This window comes from Heteronotia binoei, chromosome 1 (genome assembly GCF_032191835.1).
Source record: "Heteronotia binoei isolate CCM8104 ecotype False Entrance Well chromosome 1, APGP_CSIRO_Hbin_v1, whole genome shotgun sequence".
NCBI classification, from domain to species: domain Eukaryota; kingdom Metazoa; phylum Chordata; class Lepidosauria; order Squamata; family Gekkonidae; genus Heteronotia; species Heteronotia binoei.
In genome coordinates this window covers 140,652,090-140,671,377 of record NC_083223.1, presented here as the reverse complement: position 1 = coordinate 140,671,377, position 19,288 = coordinate 140,652,090, and the positions used below count along the sequence as shown (strand labels likewise).

General features: G+C 42.3%; 1 protein-coding gene across 2 annotated transcripts in view; it reads right to left on the bottom strand.

Annotated features, from left to right (window-relative positions):
- Positions 1-292: 292 nt before the first annotated feature.
- Positions 293-19,288, bottom strand: part of LOC132573813 (poly(A)-specific ribonuclease PNLDC1-like) — a 44,161-nt gene continuing 25,165 nt past the window's right edge. The window contains exons 9-19 of one of the 2 annotated variants that reach the window (XM_060241657.1): positions 18,723-18,860; positions 16,304-16,373; positions 15,952-16,037; positions 13,158-13,213; positions 10,921-10,985; positions 10,254-10,307; positions 8,892-8,934; positions 6,303-6,402; positions 4,876-5,051; positions 3,306-3,404; positions 293-434 (exon numbers count right to left, since the gene is read on the bottom strand). In XM_060241657.1, the coding sequence (XP_060097640.1) occupies positions 362-434; positions 3,306-3,404; positions 4,876-5,051; positions 6,303-6,402; positions 8,892-8,934; positions 10,254-10,307; positions 10,921-10,985; positions 13,158-13,213; positions 15,952-16,037; positions 16,304-16,373; positions 18,723-18,860 (960 nt within the window). In that variant the 3' untranslated portion in view covers positions 293-361. The remainder of the gene's footprint in view (positions 435-3,305; positions 3,405-4,875; positions 5,052-6,302; positions 6,403-8,891; positions 8,935-10,253; positions 10,308-10,920; positions 10,986-13,157; positions 13,214-15,951; positions 16,038-16,303; positions 16,374-18,722; positions 18,861-19,288) is intronic. The other variant, XM_060241666.1, reaches the window with a different exon arrangement.

Below are 19,288 nucleotides of genomic sequence, written 5' to 3'. Positions count from 1 at the left end.
ATAAAATTACTGTGCACGATGTAGAAGTATTGAATTTGGATTAATGAGATATGATTTTTATATGTTTTAATGAAGTTACAGTTGGGATTGAAGTTAAATAAACAAGAGGGTTTTTTTACAACAACTGTCTCTCTTTCATGATGCAACAGGGAAACCAGCTCCTCTCCCTCCCCAAATGAACACAATGGAAATGGGATTGCACGGAAAGCTTCCTGCAACCCTCATTTCCTCAACACTGACTTACCTCCAAACAAAGGAAATGTAGAGTAAAAAGTGACTATATAATATATAGTTTCAATTTTCCACAAGCATTGTTTATTGGGGGAAGGGAATACAGCAAGAAAGTTTTCAGGTAGATCTTTCACAATGTAAAACTTGAAGAGCCTCCTAGCAGAAAGGCCAGGAGAGACCAAGAGGCTACAATGCCACAAATTCTGAAAGAAAAAAATATCAGAAGTCCATCAGCCTCAAAGTAAGAACATAAGAAAAGCCATGTTAGATCAGGCCAATGGCCCATCGAGTCCAACACTCTGTGTCACACAGTGGCAATTTTTTTTTGTGGCTAATAGCCACTGATGGACCTCTGCTCCATATTTTTATCTAAACCCCTCTTGAAGGTGGCTATGCTTGAGGCCGCCACCACCTCCTGTGGCAGTGAATTCCATATGTTAATCACCCTTTGGGTGAAGAAGTACTTCCTTTTATCCGTTTTAACCTGTCTGCTCAGCAATTTCATCGAATGCCCACGAGTTCTTGTATTGTGAGAAAGGGAGAAAAGTACTTCTTTCTCTACTTTCCCCATCCCATGGAGTCTTCATTCTCAGTCCTCCCCGCCTCAGTTCTTGAACTAGTATAAAAATGCTACACACTCATGCCCATAGAAAAGTTCAGGCACCAAAATAAAGTGAGAGCCAGTATGGTGTAGCGGTTAAGTGTGCGGACTCTTATCTGGAAGAACCAGGTTTGATTCCCCACTCCTCCACTTGCAGCTGCTGGAATTGCCTTGGGTTAGCCATAGTTCTCACAAAGTTGTCCTTGAAAGGGCAGCTTCTGTGAAAGCTCTCTCAGCCCCACCCACCTCACAGGGTGTCTATTGTGGGGGAAGAAGATAAAGGAGATTGTAAGCCACTCTGAGTCTTTGTTTCAGAGAGAAGGGCGGGGTATAAATCTGCAATTCTTCTTCTTCTTGCTCTCCCCACTTCCCAGCCTTCAGTCTCCACATTGCTCAGCAATCACAGTTTGGCCAAGATGCCTCAGTCTGTCTCTATGCCCTAAAGCAATGAAAGCAAAGTTAAGCACAGACACAGAATTGTCCCACTCTATCTAGCAGCCATCTAGACCCATGTTTGACAATTAAATGACTCCACATCCTCTTCTCCCCTCACATCCCTGCTCTTTTGGACAATACCACTGAATGCTGACTTTCATCTAGACTCAGGATGGCCAACACCCGTATTTTCCCAGGTCTTCTATTCTCAAGCCACAGTCCAGTGTTTGGAAGATTATTTTGCTGCAGAAACTCATGTCCATAGAAGAGCTCAGGCACCAAAATAAAGCTGGCATCATCTAGCAATTAAAGGCTGCATAGTTATGGTCATGGCTGTTCATGGTACATGGCTTGTACAGCTGAGCTGTGACATTATAAACCAAAACCAAGAGTCACACAAGCACTGAAGTGTGGAGTCTCAGCACTCCCTCTTTTGAAAAGAAGAGAGGCAACCCTTTTACCACACCATTACCGTTTTCACACACAGCTCACCTCGCAGTCACAATCCTGTTCCCTCCACAGCGTCTGGTAGGATTTCCCACCATCTGCGCCGAAGTTACAGGAAGTGCCGCAGCTTTTGCGTAGCAAACGTAAACCACTAAAACCCAGTTTACATTTGCTACGCAAAAGCTGCGGCACATCCTGTAACTCCGGCACAGATGGTGGGAAATCTGACAAATGCTGCAGAGGGAATAGGATTGTGACTGTGAGGTAAGCTGTGTGCGAAAATGGTTCATGATTACCATTTGACAGGGGTGGAAAAAGACAAGTCCAGCCCTCCAGATAGGCCACCTTCCCTTTGCCTTGGATTTTAAAGCTAAGCTCCCACAGCTCATTATGCCGTAGCTATCCTCTTATGACCGTTCTTCCACATTAAGGTAACATTTTAAAGTACAAAGAGTCTGGCAGCAGGGAAAACAGAGTACTTTGTTAACGAGAGATGTATACACACACACCTATGTCTACATACATATACATGACACTAGAACAAACAATATAAGTTAGAAGCCTTAATTTGACTTTACAAGCTGGCATAAACCTGAACTTTCCCCTTTCAAGTTCTCAGTAATTTGAAGAAGAAGAAGAAGAAGAAGAAGAAGAAGAAGAAGAAGAAGAAGAAGAAGAAGAAGAAGAAGAAGATGATGATGATGATATTGGATTTATATCCCGCCCTCCACTCCGAAGAGTCTCAGAGCGGCTCACAATCTCCTTTACCTTCCTCCCCCACAACAGACACCCTGTGAGGTGGGTGGGGCTGGAGAGGGCTCTCACAGCAGCTGCCCTTTCAAGGACAACCTCTGCCAGAGCTATGGCTATTCCAAGGCCATTCCAGCAGGTGCAAGTGGAGGAGTGGGGAATCAAACACGGTTCTCCCAGATAAGAGTCCGCACACTTAACCACTACACCAAACTGGCTCTCCAATTTGCACAACAGTACTGCTTTAACATTGTGGGAATGTGCATCTGGGTATTTCTCAATTTTTTAAAAATAGTATTATGAGGTTCTCTATGGTAACTGCTCATTTTGACCCACTTTCATGGACAAAAGAACAATCCTTTCTGATACAAGAAAAACCATTGCTATGTTAATACAACATATACACAGAATCAGAATCTGAAGCAAATAAAAGGAATAAATCAGCCTCAAAGGTACTATTACGATTAATGTGCTTGGGAAGAGAAAGTGTTAATACACATCTAAGGCTTGAATTGAAACCATTTTGAGGAGGATCAAAATTGAGCTGGGGGAAACACAAAGCCCTCTCCACTTCCTATTCTATTTCCACAATGTAAAAATCTGGCAAATGTGGGTAGCGTTAAGTTCCAAGCTTAGCTTGCAAAACAGCAATGTCTAGAGGGAACCTACAGTTAAAGGAAACCTGGAAATGGAGGTCAGAAGGTTTCAGCATGTCCAAATTATGGTCTGGAAGATCAAGACATGTCATTTGGAATAGGATTACATCAGGGAAGGGCAGGAACCCTCCTCCAACTTTGCAGAACTGTTAATAAAATTGTCATATAAAGTCATCCTCACTTACTGAAGAAAGCAGTTTACTTGTGTTGAATGCCTCCAGCGGTGATAGAGAGAAATCTGCAGGTTGGGATGAGTTCTATATACTTTCAGAACCAACTTGACACTGTAATAATAAGTGATTATATGTTTTAACAATGCACACCACATACAGCCAAACTCACTATTAGATAGCTAAACAGTGGTAGTTGGAATCCCATGAAGTGGTGGTGTTTTATCTTTGCCCATGCAAACTCTCCTTAGCCCAGGCCTGCCTCCACATGGCTAATGTGGATTGCCATCTTTACCCACAGTTGAATGGCTTGGTGGAAAAAATTACTCTACTGGCAGAAATCATTGGGTATAAGGACTGGGACTACAGGTACATTCTCAAACCAACAGCCATCCCATCTCCACAACAGGCAGTCTTCTCCTAACCCCCAGTCAATCAAATATTCCGAATCACACACAAATCTTGCTCTCTCTCTCTCTCTCTCACACACACACACACACACACACGCGCGCACACGCACACACAGAGGCGTCATTAAGAATACAAAGAACAGTTCTATGGTGCCTTCTCCTCCTGCTGTCTCACACACACCATAGACCAACCAATCAAAGCAGCAAAAAAGAAAGCAGAGGGAAGCAGGCAGTTGATGTCTTCTACTTCCAAGGTGCTCCTCCTTGATTTCAGGGCAAAAGGAGGAAACCTCTGCTGTTGTTCAAGTCCCAGCCTGCATTGTTGGGCATTAAAGAGAGTCTTCCCGTCATTCCCAATGCAACCCTGCCCACAAAACCAAGACTAAGAAAACTGCATTAATCTTCCCTTCCTTAACTAAGGAAAACAAAAGCCCTGAGAATGGGAAGGGGCAAATATTGCATGATCTTCACATAATATTATGTTCTTCTATCTGACTCTTGTTCTTTATAGCAACAGTCCCAGAGACAAACCAGACGGCATTGGAAATTCAAGCATTCAATTCCTCCCGCTTTTAGGTAGCATGCACATACTACAGTTTGGATTGAGATCACAGTGCAAGAAAAGTGAAAGGTGTTAATCCCTCCCACCCATGCCATTCTCCCAATTGGAAATGGCCCTGAATAGCAGACACTGGGGCAATTAGCAATTTTGTGGAGGCTATTTCAGGTTGGCAATATGGCACCATCTATGAGGACCACCATCCAAAGAACATTACACACACATTGGCCATTGTAAAGAAAAAAATGCTCTAGAGCTCACTGCATTACATCTCTTGGCTGCAGGGAACTGTTTGGTTTAGTCTTCCGCAAAATCCCTTGAGCATATATATTTTGAGGGAGCAGGGAAAGACAGACATAGATCAAGAGAGCTTTGGTTTTCCCTTTCCACAGAGGAACACCCACTCATCATGATGTTATCAGACACAGAGCTGTGGTCATTTATAATTCTACCAGGCAGCACCTGCACAGACTGTGCAAAATTTCCCACAAAATCCATGGCTACGATACAACCCCATTTGTTGATTAGGCATGGAATGCCTCAATACCAGGACAGAAGTAGTCGAAAGCAGAAAAATTGCAAGCAAGGGGCAATGACTAGGAGTCTGATTACATACTCTTTAAATTTACTGGAGAACAAAAGAAACTGGTTCTTTCTTAGCTGTTGCACATCAAACCTGCAGTAGATTCTTAACTCCTGATATATTTGCTCTGCAGTCACACCAGACCACCCCTGAACATTAGCTATCAGAAGTGGTGGACGGTTTGTGCAGTCATCCATGCCAGAAAAGTTCTAAGGAGAGAGTAAAGCAAAGCCTTCAATTTTTAAGCATGCGGAGGGTGTGTGTGCATGTCCTACGTGGACAGCTTTTTAAAAAATTATGAATGATTATACAACCATACCCCTCCCAATATGACAGTCAATATAAATATAAAAAGGAGAAGTTTTATTGATAAGTATAAAGCTGCATAACAAGCATACAACATTCAATCATAATTCAAGGAATTTTAAAAAGGAAACACTTAAAATATTCTAAATTATAACTTTCACAGTCTATTAAACTATCCACAAAATCTTGGCTATGTTTTTAAAGTAAAGTATCATGAAATCATATAAGAGATATAAGAAAGGCATGACAGATCTTATGTCTCTTATATGATTTTATATGTGAATACTGACTTTTTGTTTCAGTTCCATTGAAGCAGCCTACTAGATAACCTTTGCAACTGATGAAGAGAAATGGAAACACCACAATATCTGGAATGGGTGTTTTACTGCTGCTTAACTGCATTTTGTGACTTTATATGCACTACCTGAATTGTTCTGGAACTTCAATGTTACTTCGTTCAGTACTCAACTTGCCTTACATTTTCACAGATTTGTAAACAGTTTTAAGGGTGCCTGTGAGCACTATAAATTCATAAATTTAAAAAATCTTTTGTTGTATACCACCAGCATAATTCATTGTATATTTTGCAACAGAGCATTTACAGTGGTATATTTTCTTTGGGAAGCAGTTTTTTCTTCTGCTTTCCCACAATATTGTGGTGCATTTGTGTACCAACCTGGGTTTCTTCAGCTTTTTCTCAATCTTTCTCAAACCTGCTTTGCTATTATGTTTGGCGAAAGACTGCAGTAAGGCTGGGATGGTTTCTGTGCTTCAAGATCAGAGCTATCCTGGTACATCTATCGTAGCTTTAAGGAAGCTATAAGTGAGCACCCCAACACTTTTGCATCTTTTATGACACAAAATTCCACTGAAAGAGTTCAAAATAGGCATACATCTTTAATCGCAGCAAGCATTTATATCTACTAAAATGGCAGGTGCTGAACAGTGTAGCGAAGTGAAGGGAAATCTTTCAATTCTATCCTTTGCCTCGTCTCCTGATATTCCAGCCTAAGTCACAGTCACACAATGAAACTCATAAAACTACAGTTGCATCCCATTAGCTTTCACTCGTTTGGGAGATAAATCCATAGGCTAGCCCTAGGGCTAATCCCTACAACTGCATCTAAAATAAGTTAATTATAGTCTCAACTCACAATTTTCTGAACACGAGCTCGGATAAGGTTCACCTGGTTCTTATATGCAGACAATACATCAAGGTACTGAGAAAAAGAGGAGGAAGTCCTTGCTGAATCACTGCATTGAGAAAAATAAAAAATGGGAAATAATGAGGACATTCCTGAGTTTCCCATTCAATTAACTAGATGGGGCAGGGGAGAGTAATAACACACATTAGGTTCTTTTTTCTGTAGTTTCATGTTATTGTTTACCACTTTCTAAATCCTTTAATCCTATTACTTGCTTCAGGGCAATTTTTGAATGCAAAGTATCTGTGATGGACTCAGGCAACTTAGCCTGAGAAGCTGGGAACAGTCTTGCAACGATTGGCTGGGACGCAACCATGGTAACTAAAATGCAGCAAAATGAAGAGGTTGCAGAAGAAAAAACATCTGAGTTTTTTTTAGTCTTCCAGAGGAAGTCTTCAGTGAAAATCTGGAGTGTGAAGACTGGGACTTAGGTCAGTTGTGGTGTGAAGCAACTGGACAAAGAGCTGAGAACAGTCAGTGGGGTTGAGTTTCTTGTGGAAACAGAGCTGGGCTGAGCTTCTGTCTGAGAGAGAGTCTGAAGTCAGAAGAGGGCAAAACCAGGCACCTTCTGAGGGAAACTCTCTGTGGGAGTTCTGCCAGCACATCTAGGCAGACTCCTTGTATAAACTGAGATCACTCAAACACACTGGATTCTGGTGGCTAGAAGGGAATCCCAAGGTTCACACAAGGAATCTAGCTGGGGCTGAGACACACAGGAGTGAGGGGATGGTATTAGCTCTCAGAGGTGTGAGTCCTGGAGGCTAGTGTATATGTCTATGTGGGAGAATTAACCTGGCACCAGTTTGGAGTTCTCAATGTGCGTGAAAAAGAGTGACTGTCATTTTATTATTTTTATGATTTGAGAAGCCAGAGCAGAGGGCTATTTCATCTGAACTGAAAAGCATTCCTAGTGCTTAGGCACTGCCTGCCTGTCCTAGGGTATTGTATAGTTCTAAAGCCTGCCAGTGTTATATTTATTCTTTTTATGTTATCTCAGCCTGATAAACCTCTAGTAAATAGTAATTGATTATTCCATGGCCTGCCAACTGATTCGTTGTATTTGATCAGATCTAATCAATATTTTTATCCCCCTCCCTTGCCTTTTGTAATCCAATAAATATTTCTTTTGACTTTTAAACTGCCTGGTGCCTAGTTTACTTTAGTTCTAACAGGATTTCTGTGTGTGTGCTTGAGGGACTGAGGGAAGGTGACTGGGGAAAAAAATCTTAGTGGTCACCCTTCCAAGCTGACCCTGACCGGTTCCTCACAGTATCCTAGTAGCTTTTAAATTAAGTTTGCCTATTAACAGAATGCTCACCTTCTTCCCTCATTTGTTCTAAATGTGTCAGTATTTAATTTTAATTGCACATATAACATGGGAAAATATGGAATCCTTCCAATTTCATGCAGTTAAGACCCATCTTAAACACATAGCCAATTTGGTGCATACTGGAAAATACAGCTACAAAAATAGTTAATTTAAACTAGTTGCTCTGTTAGTCTTGACTGGCTTACTGCATGGGAATGCTTAGGAACGCCTAGTATTTGAACTTTTTGAAACACTAGTTCTGCGCTATCTAAATTGCTGCTAGTATGCTTGATGATTCAAGAAACATATCCACTCTGCATTGCTTCAAAAGAGGCCAGTCTCTACAGACAAGATAAATTGAAGGAGATACAAGTCAGAAGAGCAAAGGAGATTGTCTAATCCTAACATTAGACTATTTGCCAAGAAATATACATTCAGTCTCAACTTCACCGTATTGCCTTTTTAGTCAATCCTGAACAGTCAAAAGGGAAACCATTTTCTAAAACAGTTCTCCATTTCTGACAGCTAAACTTAACTTTGGAGCAATGATTTGGACACTAACCCTTGGATCATGATTAGCCCTGGAGAAGCTATACTGGCTAATACACCTAGAAAAGAGTGGAGTCCCTGCTCTCAGTCTGCATTCTTGGATAAGCCTCAACTCTGAATAAAGACTACTGTGCAGAATGTTGTTGTGGCAAACATATCTTGAAAAAGCCACCATCTGATTCACAGCTGATCAGCTGTGGCTCAGCAAATGCTGAGGCAGGGCCACACCAACAGACATATACGCTCCCCCTACTTTCTGTGAACATGTCAATCTTTCTCTTAAGAAAAGGGAGCCCACAATGGTTGCAGCATTACCTTCGAAGGGGAAGGGGAAAGTACCAGTGAGATCCAGCCTGAGTAGAAAGGAGGAGGTTGCAGGTGAGCCAGAACCCCCTTTGCTGTCATCTGAGTCAACATGGGAGGCTGAGATAGTAGGGTGACTGGGCCAGGACATGGCCTGTGACAGGTGCCTTTCACCATGCTGGACAAAAATACATACATACTTCTGCCAACCATTCCCTGTAATTTCAAGCCACTGGAACCTTTGCTCTGTATTATTGCTGTTTAGGATTCTTGATCTTACGTTGCTGTAAACTGCTTTAACTTGTCATCTGAAACATTTTTTCCAATATTCTCACAATCCATTAAAAAAAACCCCACTGTTGCCAACCATTACTTACCAAGAGATTCTACATAGGAGCAAATGGGCTGTTTTCAGAAGAACTAAAAAAGAAATAAACCCTATGGATCATACTTTCAGCAGTATTACAGAGAGGTATCCCCCCAAAATAACTGTGAAAACTGTAGTGGGGGGCACATCCCACAAAAAAAATTGCCTCTTTTACTGAATATTCAAAAATAAGAATTTGAGTTATTCTCAATCTATGTGCTCCCAAAGCAATACTATCTGTCCTTCAGTCTTTAAAAACATTTCTGAACAAAGTTTGAGTCCAGTGGCACCTTTAAGACCAACAGTTTTATTCACAGTATAAGCTTTCATGTGCAAGTACACTTCCTCAGATACAGTGGAACAGAATCTCCTCAACCATTACCTATGGACAGGGCTGTTGTCAGGAAGGGCCATATAGAGTCAAGATGCATAACTACTGGGTGATTACAGCTGAGATAGGATATAAGAAAGCTCTGTGAATTAGTCCTTCCGGACAACAACCCCCATCCCATCCCCTAGAAGTAATAGTTGAGGGAGTTCTGTTCCACTGAATCTGATTAAGTATGCTTGCACACAAAAGCTTATACTGTGAAAAACTTTGTTAGTTTTAAAGGTGGCACTGGACTTTCAAACTTTGTTCAGCTGCTTCAGACCAACACAGCTACCCCACCTGAAAACATTTCTGAGTAACTAATAAGTAATATTGGTGTCTGTGCTGTCCAGATAGGCACCTGAACAAATTTTGAGCCCACTGAACTCAAAATTTGTTCTACTGCTGCCCACCCTGATAGGCACTTGTTAGCTTAATGAATGCTAAAGTGGTAAGAACTATCAATTAATCCCAGCATCCAGTCTTCACGGTCAAAAAACTCTCTCATCTACTCTTTCATCTGTCCTTCTACAGCGGGAAGAACTGTTAATCATCTAATCTGCTTAAAACTTTTGAAGTAAAGAACATCCCGGAAGGGCAATCACATAGTCTTCACTCAGCCTTACACGGTGGAAACATACATAGAGTGCCACCCCAACTTGTACTGATTTTACCTTTTCACAGCAGAAAATGAATAGGGGATAGAGGGAGTAAAGCTGTTATGTTTGAAGTAAATAGACATTTTTTTCTGAAAGCATTTATCACAGATTTTTCATTTTTCAACACCACAAACAGGTGTATGTTATACAAATGTTTTCTGCAGATTTCATGCCATAAAACAGTGAAAGACAACAGGTCATAAATGTTATAGGCACACAGAACTGAATAAAGAGTTTGTCAGTTAACAAATTTAGATACCTATAGAGCCCACAAATTGAATTAGCAAAATAACTAACAAATGGGATGTTTTAGACTCCAGAAATCAGAAAACCACAGCAATACCTGATCCGCAGAGAAAGGCATCATAGGCAGCCTCATGGGGAGACTTCTTTGTGGCTGAAAGCAGGTCAACAAAACAGAAAAGATAAAATCTCTCTGGACAACCTATGGAAATTCTTTTGAATCAAATCATTATCACGAGCAGAAGCCTGGAGATTGAGCACAGCCTGTACAAGGAAGATTTTAAAGGGGAAGCCATTTGATATTCAGCTTCAAAGCTTGAGATCATGTCCACCTAGCAGAGTTCTGAACTGTTGTTTCTGTGGTTTATGGATTATGGATAACATCAGTAGCAAGGAATGTTTCTTTGAAAAGACAGACAAGTACATTCCATACCCCAACTTGAGCCTTCCTATGCTGACATCACTAATTTGACCTTGAAAACTCTGCATGCAGAAATCATGTCAATGATATGGGTTGCTTGTAACATGCACAGGACCTAGCCCAGGGCAAGCGATTCAGCACTAAATGTACACACATTCTCTTCTAAAAGTTCAACTTGGCATGATCCACCATGAAATCAGTGAAGGAATAGTAATCATAAAACGTATTCAGACAATCAGCCTGATCTTCACTTCTAAATCACTTATTTTTATTACCCTTAGTAACAGTTAGCAGGTGCGGGGGAGACGCCCCTTCTCTAGAAGTTCTCTTCTGTAACTAGACGTACCATATCTCAGGCAGTCACTTGCATGAAACACCTCTGGAGAAGTAGCATTTGTGGGATTCATGTCACTGTTAAGAAAGGTATCCATTGTCAGGTTTCTGTTCTTTATTATCTATTTCTATGGCAGTACTTCATCTGCCTTTCCACCAAAGAGACACACCTTTTACTAGATAACACATGTCAAATCAGAAGTACAGAAGTAATATTATGGCTACAGATATATGCAATAACCATTATGTCATGCAACTATATTCAAAGAAGGCTTTCCAGACCTTGTTTTAAAATTCTATCAAGTTTTAGAACACTTCAAATCTTTTCCATAGACTTCCTGTTCCCAAACTAAGACATTTTATGACATTAGGCAGAAAAATGTTCCCCGTGGCAATAAAAATCAAAGTAAGAAGAGGAAGAATAGGTTTTTATGGCCTGCTTTTCTCCACCTTAAGGAGTCTCAAAGTGGCTTACAATCACTTTCCCTTCCTCTTCCCACAGCAGGTACCTTGTGAGGCAGGAGGGGCTGAGAGAATTCTAACTGAACTGTGACTGGCCCAAGCAGACTTCATGTGGTGGAGTGAGGAATCAAACCCAGCTCTCCAGATTAGAGTCCATCACTCTTGACCACTATACTCCACTGGCTAAGTAAGCCACTTGTTGCCCTTTAAAAAGGTAAAGATAGCCCCCTGTGCAAGCACCAGTCGTTTTCGACTCTGGGGTGATGTTGCTTTCACAACGTTTTCACAGCAGACTTTTTACGGAGTGGTTTGCCATTGCCTTCCCCAGTCATCTACACTTTCCCCCAGCAAGCTGGGTACTCATTTTACCGACCTCAGAAGGCTGGAAGGCTGAGTCAACCTCTAGCCGGCTACCTGAACCAGCTTCCGCTGGGATCGAACTCAGGTCGCGAGCAGAGGGCTCTGACTGTAGTATTGCAGCTTTACCATTCTGTGCCATGGGGCTCCTTTGTTGCCCTTAACTTATACCCTTAAATCTGTTCAGCAGCCTGAACAACCCAAACTAGTCAGAACTGAGAAGCTTAACAGGGTTGGCCACAGTGAGTACTTGAATGCGAAACCACCAAGGAAGTTCAAAGCTGATATGTAGAAACAGGCAATGGCAAACCACCTCTGAACATCCCTTGCCTTGAAAACCCCATGAAGAGTTGCTGTTAAATCAGGGGTGTCAAACTCATTTGTTATGAGGGCCAGATCTGACATAAATGAGACCTTGAGGGGCCGGGCCATGTTGGGCAGGGCCGAGCCATATTGGGTCGAGCCATGTGTGTACCTATTTAAGATTAGGTAGCAGAGAGATATATTTTATAAAGAACACAAACAAACACAAATATATATATATATATATATATATATATATATATATATATATATATATATATATATATATATATATATATAAAAACTTAAAACATTAGCACTCATTGGTCTTAAGGATGCTTTCTTTGTATTTCTCCCATGGGATGCAGGGAACTGGGCAAAGGAAGCTCTGACTCTTTCCTTCCTTCCCTAGGAAACTGGGGGGGGGGGGAGGGAGCCTCAACCAATGGAGAAAACAGAGGTTTTGCTCTGTAGCTCCTGTGCGATTGAGCAAGCCTAGCAAAGCAAGCTGTGATGCAGAAGGAAGCAAGAGAGAGGGAGAAGGAAGGAGACGACAGACAGTTGCTCGGGGGCCTGATAGGAGACCTCCAGGGGCCTGATTCGGCCCTCGAACTGCATGTTTGACATCCCTGTGTTAAGTCATCTGTGACTTGATGGCACTTAATAATTAAGTTTGTTTGAGTGAGGGAAAAAGAGGAAGCTGACTGCTTCGCTTTGTGTATATTTAGAAGAAGCAGTCTGTTGTAGAATGCTACAAACTAAACAGCAATGCAGACTCACATGCAGATGACAGGAACAGGTTTTTTTTTAATCAGGAATTCCTTTGCATATTAGGCCACACACACCCTGATGTAGCTATATCAGAGGTGTGTGGCCTAATATGCAAAGCAGTTCCTGCTACAAAAAAAGCTCTTGACAGGAATGACTTTTGGAAACCTTAACCACCAACAAACATGGAAATAAATTATTCTCCCCCATCCCAGTTAACAGTTTTATTGAAAAATAAATAAATAGTAACAGAATTAACACACAATTATTCTTCTATTAAGAAATGGTTCTCCTATTAAGAATAGCTGCTTTCCTTTTCAAACAGGCCTAAACAGAAACAAAAACATTTAAAGGGCTCACCTACACAGTACTTCATAAACCTCTAAAAGATTAGAAGCTTGAGAAAACTGAAATTCCTGTTTAAAAAGAAGAGACATTTACAGGTGCCATGAATTCTGAAAGTTCTAAAGAACTATAAAACAGAATGGAGAAGAGAAAGCTAGACACAAATGCCAATCACACTTGTGTAAAACTTCCAGTACCAAGGCTTCTTCTTGTACCCATTTGTCTTTTCAGCTTTTATGCTCCCATTTTTACTCTCCTCAAGAAGAAAGCAAGATTACTATGCATTTCATTAGAGTTTCAGAAGGTAGACATGTTGGTCAACAGTAGAACAGCTAGATTTGAGTCCAGTAGCACTTTTTAGAGACCAGCAAGATTTGGGGGCTATAAGTTTTGAGAGTCAAAGCTCCTTTTCAGCATGTACTTGACATCTAGGTATCTGATGAAGGGAGCTTTGGCTCTTTATTAACAGTGATTTATAAGTTTGAAGTACTGGCCATAATAGTGTTTTTTTCTGGGTCACTCTCAACTGAAGATGCCTGAATATAATCTTTTGAGTTTTAAAAATACTGTGCAGGCCTATAGCCAGAAAATTTTAGACCAGAGAGGAGGGGTGGAGAGAATAAAATTTTACGTGGGGGGACTGTGGGGTCCAAAATGACATCACAAATGTCACATTTAATTTAAAAAACAAACAAACCTGGGTAGCTGGCATGTGAGGCCAGCCCGAGACAGCAAGTCTTAGAAGACACCCCCCGCCCCGCCACCACTCTTTTTCATTGCCGCAGCCATTCCCAGATGGTGGAGGAGGGATGGTGGCTCAGTGGTAGAGCATCTGCTTGGGAAGCAGAAGGTCCCAGGTTCAATCCCTGCCATCTCCAAAAAAGGGTCCAGGCAAATAGGTGTGAAAAACCTCAGCTTGAGACCCTGGAGAGCCGCTGCCAGTCTGAGAAGGCAATACTGACTTTGATGGACCAAAGGTCTGATTCAGTATAAGGCAGCTTCATATGTTCAGACAACTTTTCTCCCAGTTTTCACCTTCCATCCACCTGACCAGCCCTGCTGCAACCTCCTTGGAGAGGCGTGTCTGGCTGCAGGAGGTGGCTGGGGCTGGAAAGGCTTCCTCCTGTTAGTCCGGCACACCCTGGCCAGCCGTGGCTCCAGGGCCAGTTTGCTCTGGCTGGGGCTCTAGCTTGCCTCCTGCAGGGTGCCCTGGGGGAGGCTCTTGAGGGTGCCCTGCCACCAGCTCAGCAGCATGGAGCAATACTCATGGCGAGCAGCAGGCAGCCAAGCTGGTGGTGGGTTCATGGGTGAGTGGCGTGGGCCAGGCCAGTGGGATCTTTTCTGCTCTGGGATCTTTTCTGCTGTGGTTCAGACATGATTGGCAGTCAATATCCTTTATTAGCAAGTATATCACAAAAGACACCATGGCGGGGCTGGGTCCCCGGTTATATAAATTCACCTGGAACAGCCCCCTTCCGAGTCAGGTCCAATCCTGACCAGTTAAACTTTGCACCACAGATCTTCATAGGCGGATTGCATCTGTCCCTTATAGTCAGGTGACCTGTGGTTTCCTGCTGGTCACCTCAGTGTGCGTAGCCACACTGTGTTGTAAATTCAGGGATCAAAATGCAAGACACAACACTCCTTCTTGTCCTTCTGCTGCCCCACAGCTGCTCTGCTTTGCAGGAAGAGGTAGGGGTGCATCTGTGGCAGGCAGCACTGCCCCACTCAGAGGGTTGGCACAGGAGGAGGAGGAGGGTCTGAGTGCAAGAGTTGGGCTCCAGGAAGCCAGGCAGGCCCTCCAATAGAGGGGCCATACAAATAGAAGGAGGGGTTGAATGGAGTGGCCTGATCCCTCCCAGGCTCCACTGTAGCTATGGGCCTGTTGTGAAGTCTGCATAAGAATCTCAATTTTTCTACAATACCTCACCAGGTACCACACAGAGTGTGGTAGCGTACAGAGCAGCCCTCAAAAACAGGACATAGCTGTCATCTGTGAGTGAAGCACCCTCCCTGTTTAATCTGATACATTGGACAATGTTTCCATTTGCTTGTGCATACAGCATACAAATTGGAACTTAGGCAGTTTCAACAATAAGCCCTGAAGCACTGAGGGAGTACCCAAGCATGAGAATGCCACTCAACTTTTAGAGAACTTTGTCAATTTTCCTAATATATTCTTGTTGAACTTGGCAGTGGGAGCTATGATCAGAATCCCAACTTTAGTGTAACTTCCCGACCAACAGTTTGCTGAATAAGCCTTACCTATGTATGGCAACACACTTGTTCAGCAGAATCATAAAATTAACAACAACAACTGAAAATCACTTTCTTCAAGAAACACAGCTCTGTGAGCATTTATCCTCTTCTGAGAAGGTGAATGACAGGAAAATAAAATGAAATCATTAACTGTTGCTGCATGAATTCACGAGGAAACGAAGTTATTGTTTCTGACAACTTAACTGAGAACACATACAGCATAGACACCTAGAACCCCCCCAAAGGGACTGTTTTCATCAGGTGACAATGTCAGGAAGGAAAAGGCAATGTAGACTACCCTTGTGAAAGAGTCCTAGAACATATGAAGCTGTTTCACATTGAGACAAAAAGAAAAGCCATCTAGGGCAGCATTGTGGCTTTCCATGTCCTCAGGCAGAGGTTTTTCCTAGTCCCGATCCATAAGATTTCAGAGACTGAGTTTGGGACTTTATGCAGATGACACACCTATTCTACCACTGAGCTGCAAGATTTTCTCTTGACATGAGTGTGAGAGTTTTTATGAACTAAATAAAAGCAGATAATGAGTTACCTTCCAGATTACTTTTGCTACATTCTTGGTGTCTATAAGGACAGGAAACAGAGTGTGTATGTTCTTTTTAAACTTCTCATAGTCTTCTGAAAATATAAGGAAAAGGAGAGAACTGAGTCAGTGCGTGCTTAATAATGTACTAAGCTACTGGGCAGGCACTGGTAATATAATAGATCCTTAAGCAAGGATAATGACTGAAGAGCAGTTAATACCACACCCTGTCATTTTTCTTTTCTTTTTTACTGCTTAGCATTTATGCATTGAGCTCTGCTGAGCAAATTACAATGAAAGAACCAGTCAACAGATAGGTGGGAGTCACAATAGATCCTGCAAATGGTATAAAAGACATTACCAGGAAGGGGATTGTAAAATTTGTCATGTAGATGCAGAAGATCCATCAGCATATTGTGTCCCACCAATGGCTAAAAAGAAAAACAGATAACACTGTCAAGCGCATCATAGTATAATAGTGGTAGACAAGAAAAGGCTCCTTTAAGAAAAGGAAGATAATTAATTTGGCAGTCAAGACAAAATAGGGACCTCCCAGTGATCAGGTCTGCCCTTGGGCTGAAAGCAGCAACATACTTTGATGAAGAGAGTTTTCTCCCAAAGCAGAACACATAGCACAACTTCCCTTTGTAAAAGGACAGCAAGAGAACTGTAAATTAGTCCAAATGTGTATGGAAGCAAATGATATAGAACTCACAAGCCTGTACTAATTCTGGATGTTTGAGAGGGTCTGCTCAGCTTTGAACAAACAAAACCAAACAGCCTGTGCACAAAAAAAATTCAAACTGGGGGAGGCATACAGAGCACACAATCTAATATAAAATCCCAAGTGCATTCCAAAGTGATACATGTTCACATAAATCATTAGGCAAACCTGATCCAGACAGATGTCAGAATCCAAGCAGGGTTGGCCAGGCCTGTAGCCACGAGGGGGCCTACTGGGCATAGCCCCCTGACTTATTTTCAAGGCCTCCTACCTTTCCAGCCTTACCTGGCCTCCCGACTTGCCCCTTGTCTCTGCGTGATTCCAATCACACATGGGAAGAATGGCAGAAGCAGTCGTTGGCTTCCCCTCCCTCCATTTTAAGGCCTCACCGTGCCCTTTAAACTGCACCAGAGGCTGGAGGCTGCCTCAGCTGTCCCTCTGGCATGCAATATGAATGGGAAGGAGGAGGAGGCAGCCGCGGGTGGCAACAGCAACAAGAAGGGAAGTGAATCATGCTGGGTGTGCAATCTGAGTGGCAGGGGGAAGGAGGAGGAGGAGGCAGTGGAGGCAACAAGAAGGGAAGGGAATTGCGTCAGGTGTGCAATTTGAGTGGCACGGAGGAGGGAGGGAGGAGGAGACAGCGACGGCAATGAAAAAGGAAAGGATAGATGGGGGATGGAGGGAGGGAGGGATGGTAGGGGGGTAGAAGGTAGATAGATAGATGACAGACAGACAGACAGACAGATAGAATTGTGCTGGAGGCTACCTCAGCTACACCTCCGGTGGGCGATTTGAGTGGCAGAAGGGGGGGAGGGAGGAGGCAACAGCGATAAGACTCAGAAGGAACTTAAGGAAGGGAATTGCACCAGAGGCCAGAGTCTGCCTCAGCCACTCCTCCAATGCATGATTTGAGTGTCAGGAGAGAGGGAGGGGGCAGTGGGCAGGGAAGGAATGGAAGGGTGAGAAGGAAGGAATGTGGGATGGAAGGCTAAGGGAGTGAGGCCCCTGAGTGCCCCCTGAAAATACTTGAAAATACTTCCCAAATCCTGGCTACGGGTTTGGAGTTGGCCCTGGCTACTATTTGGAATGGCAACCTCCAAGGAATACCAGGATTGTGACATGGAAGCAAGCAATAGCAAACCACTTCTGAAACGTCTCTTGCCTTAAAAACAAATCTAGCTTGCAATCTAATGGTGCATAACGCTAAAAGAGCTAGAACTTCTGGATGCAGACTGTATCACACACACTGCCATATGATTAATTAATTAATTAGAATACAACACATTGGCATTGATTCTGTACTTAAGTGAAAAAAGTGTTGTTGGAGAGCCAGAAATACACTTATTTATTTACAGAATTTGTATCTTACCTTTCTGTTCTTATAAGGGCTGCCAAGGCAGCTAACAATTTAAACACACATGATATTTACATTATCATCAAACCATTAAAATCAACCTCCCAACTTACATAATTACAACAATTTTAAAGAGAGTTAAAAACAGAGTCAAAATACATACAAAACATTAAAACATTGGTTAGGAAGGAGTGATCACTGAGGGAATGCCAAATGAAACGAAAAAGGCTTCACCTGCTGGCAGAAGAGGGCCACAGAAGGGAGCAGACGAATCTCTCTGGGGAGAATGTTCCAGAGCTTTGGTGCCATGACCAAGACAGCCCTCTCATGAGATATCACCTGTCTAATCTCAGAAGGCAGGGGCACCTGAAGCAGGGCCTTCAAAGATGACCATAATGTTCAGGCAGGTTCACAAGGGGGATTAGATGGTCTTTCAGGTAATTGGTCTCCAACAATATAGGGCTTTCGAGGTCAAAACCAGCACCATGAATAGTGGTCAAAAACAAACTGGAAGCCAGGGTATATGGATCAAGATTGGAGTGATATGGTCCCTATGGTCCATCTAGCATGGAATTTCATAATGCTATTTAGAGAACCAACTCAAGAAACACATGCTAATTAATTGCATTCATTTTTGTCCCTCTCTTTGAAAGGCTAATGTGCAAAAAAATATTATAGATGATTTTCATCTCTGAGATTTACCTTTTTTGCCTTCACAAGTATGTGGAAAAGGTTGGTAAAACCCCTTGCAGAAAGAAGAATTTGCTCTCTTCGGCAAGAGTCATAAAAAGTATTTTCTAGCAGCCAGCGACCTCGTGGACTTATCTTCTTCACCATTACCTGAAACAAATCAGTACTCAAACTTAAACAGGTGGGAGGTTTGTGCCTCTATATATACTTATTTTAAAAATAAGATGGATGAGAGATTTGGCACTGGCTGTAAATGTGAACAATATCAATTAGAACAATAAAAAGGCAAACTGTTGCATAAAAGCAGGTTTGTTTAGGTAAGTTGACACTGCCCTTTTCAGGCTGTTGAGATACCACAAAAAATTAGCATAAATATGTGCTAGGAGACAGGTTAATAACATTTGTGTTCTGAACTGCCTAAAACAGTCAATTTTACTCTGCCACTAGGGGCACAAAGATTTTGATTTATAGCTTTAATTAAAATACTAATATAAACTCCTTTCATTCACTCCTGCCAGAGGTTTAGCATCACTCACAAAGATCCAAATATGGAAGCCTGTACTGTAGAACGGACAAGA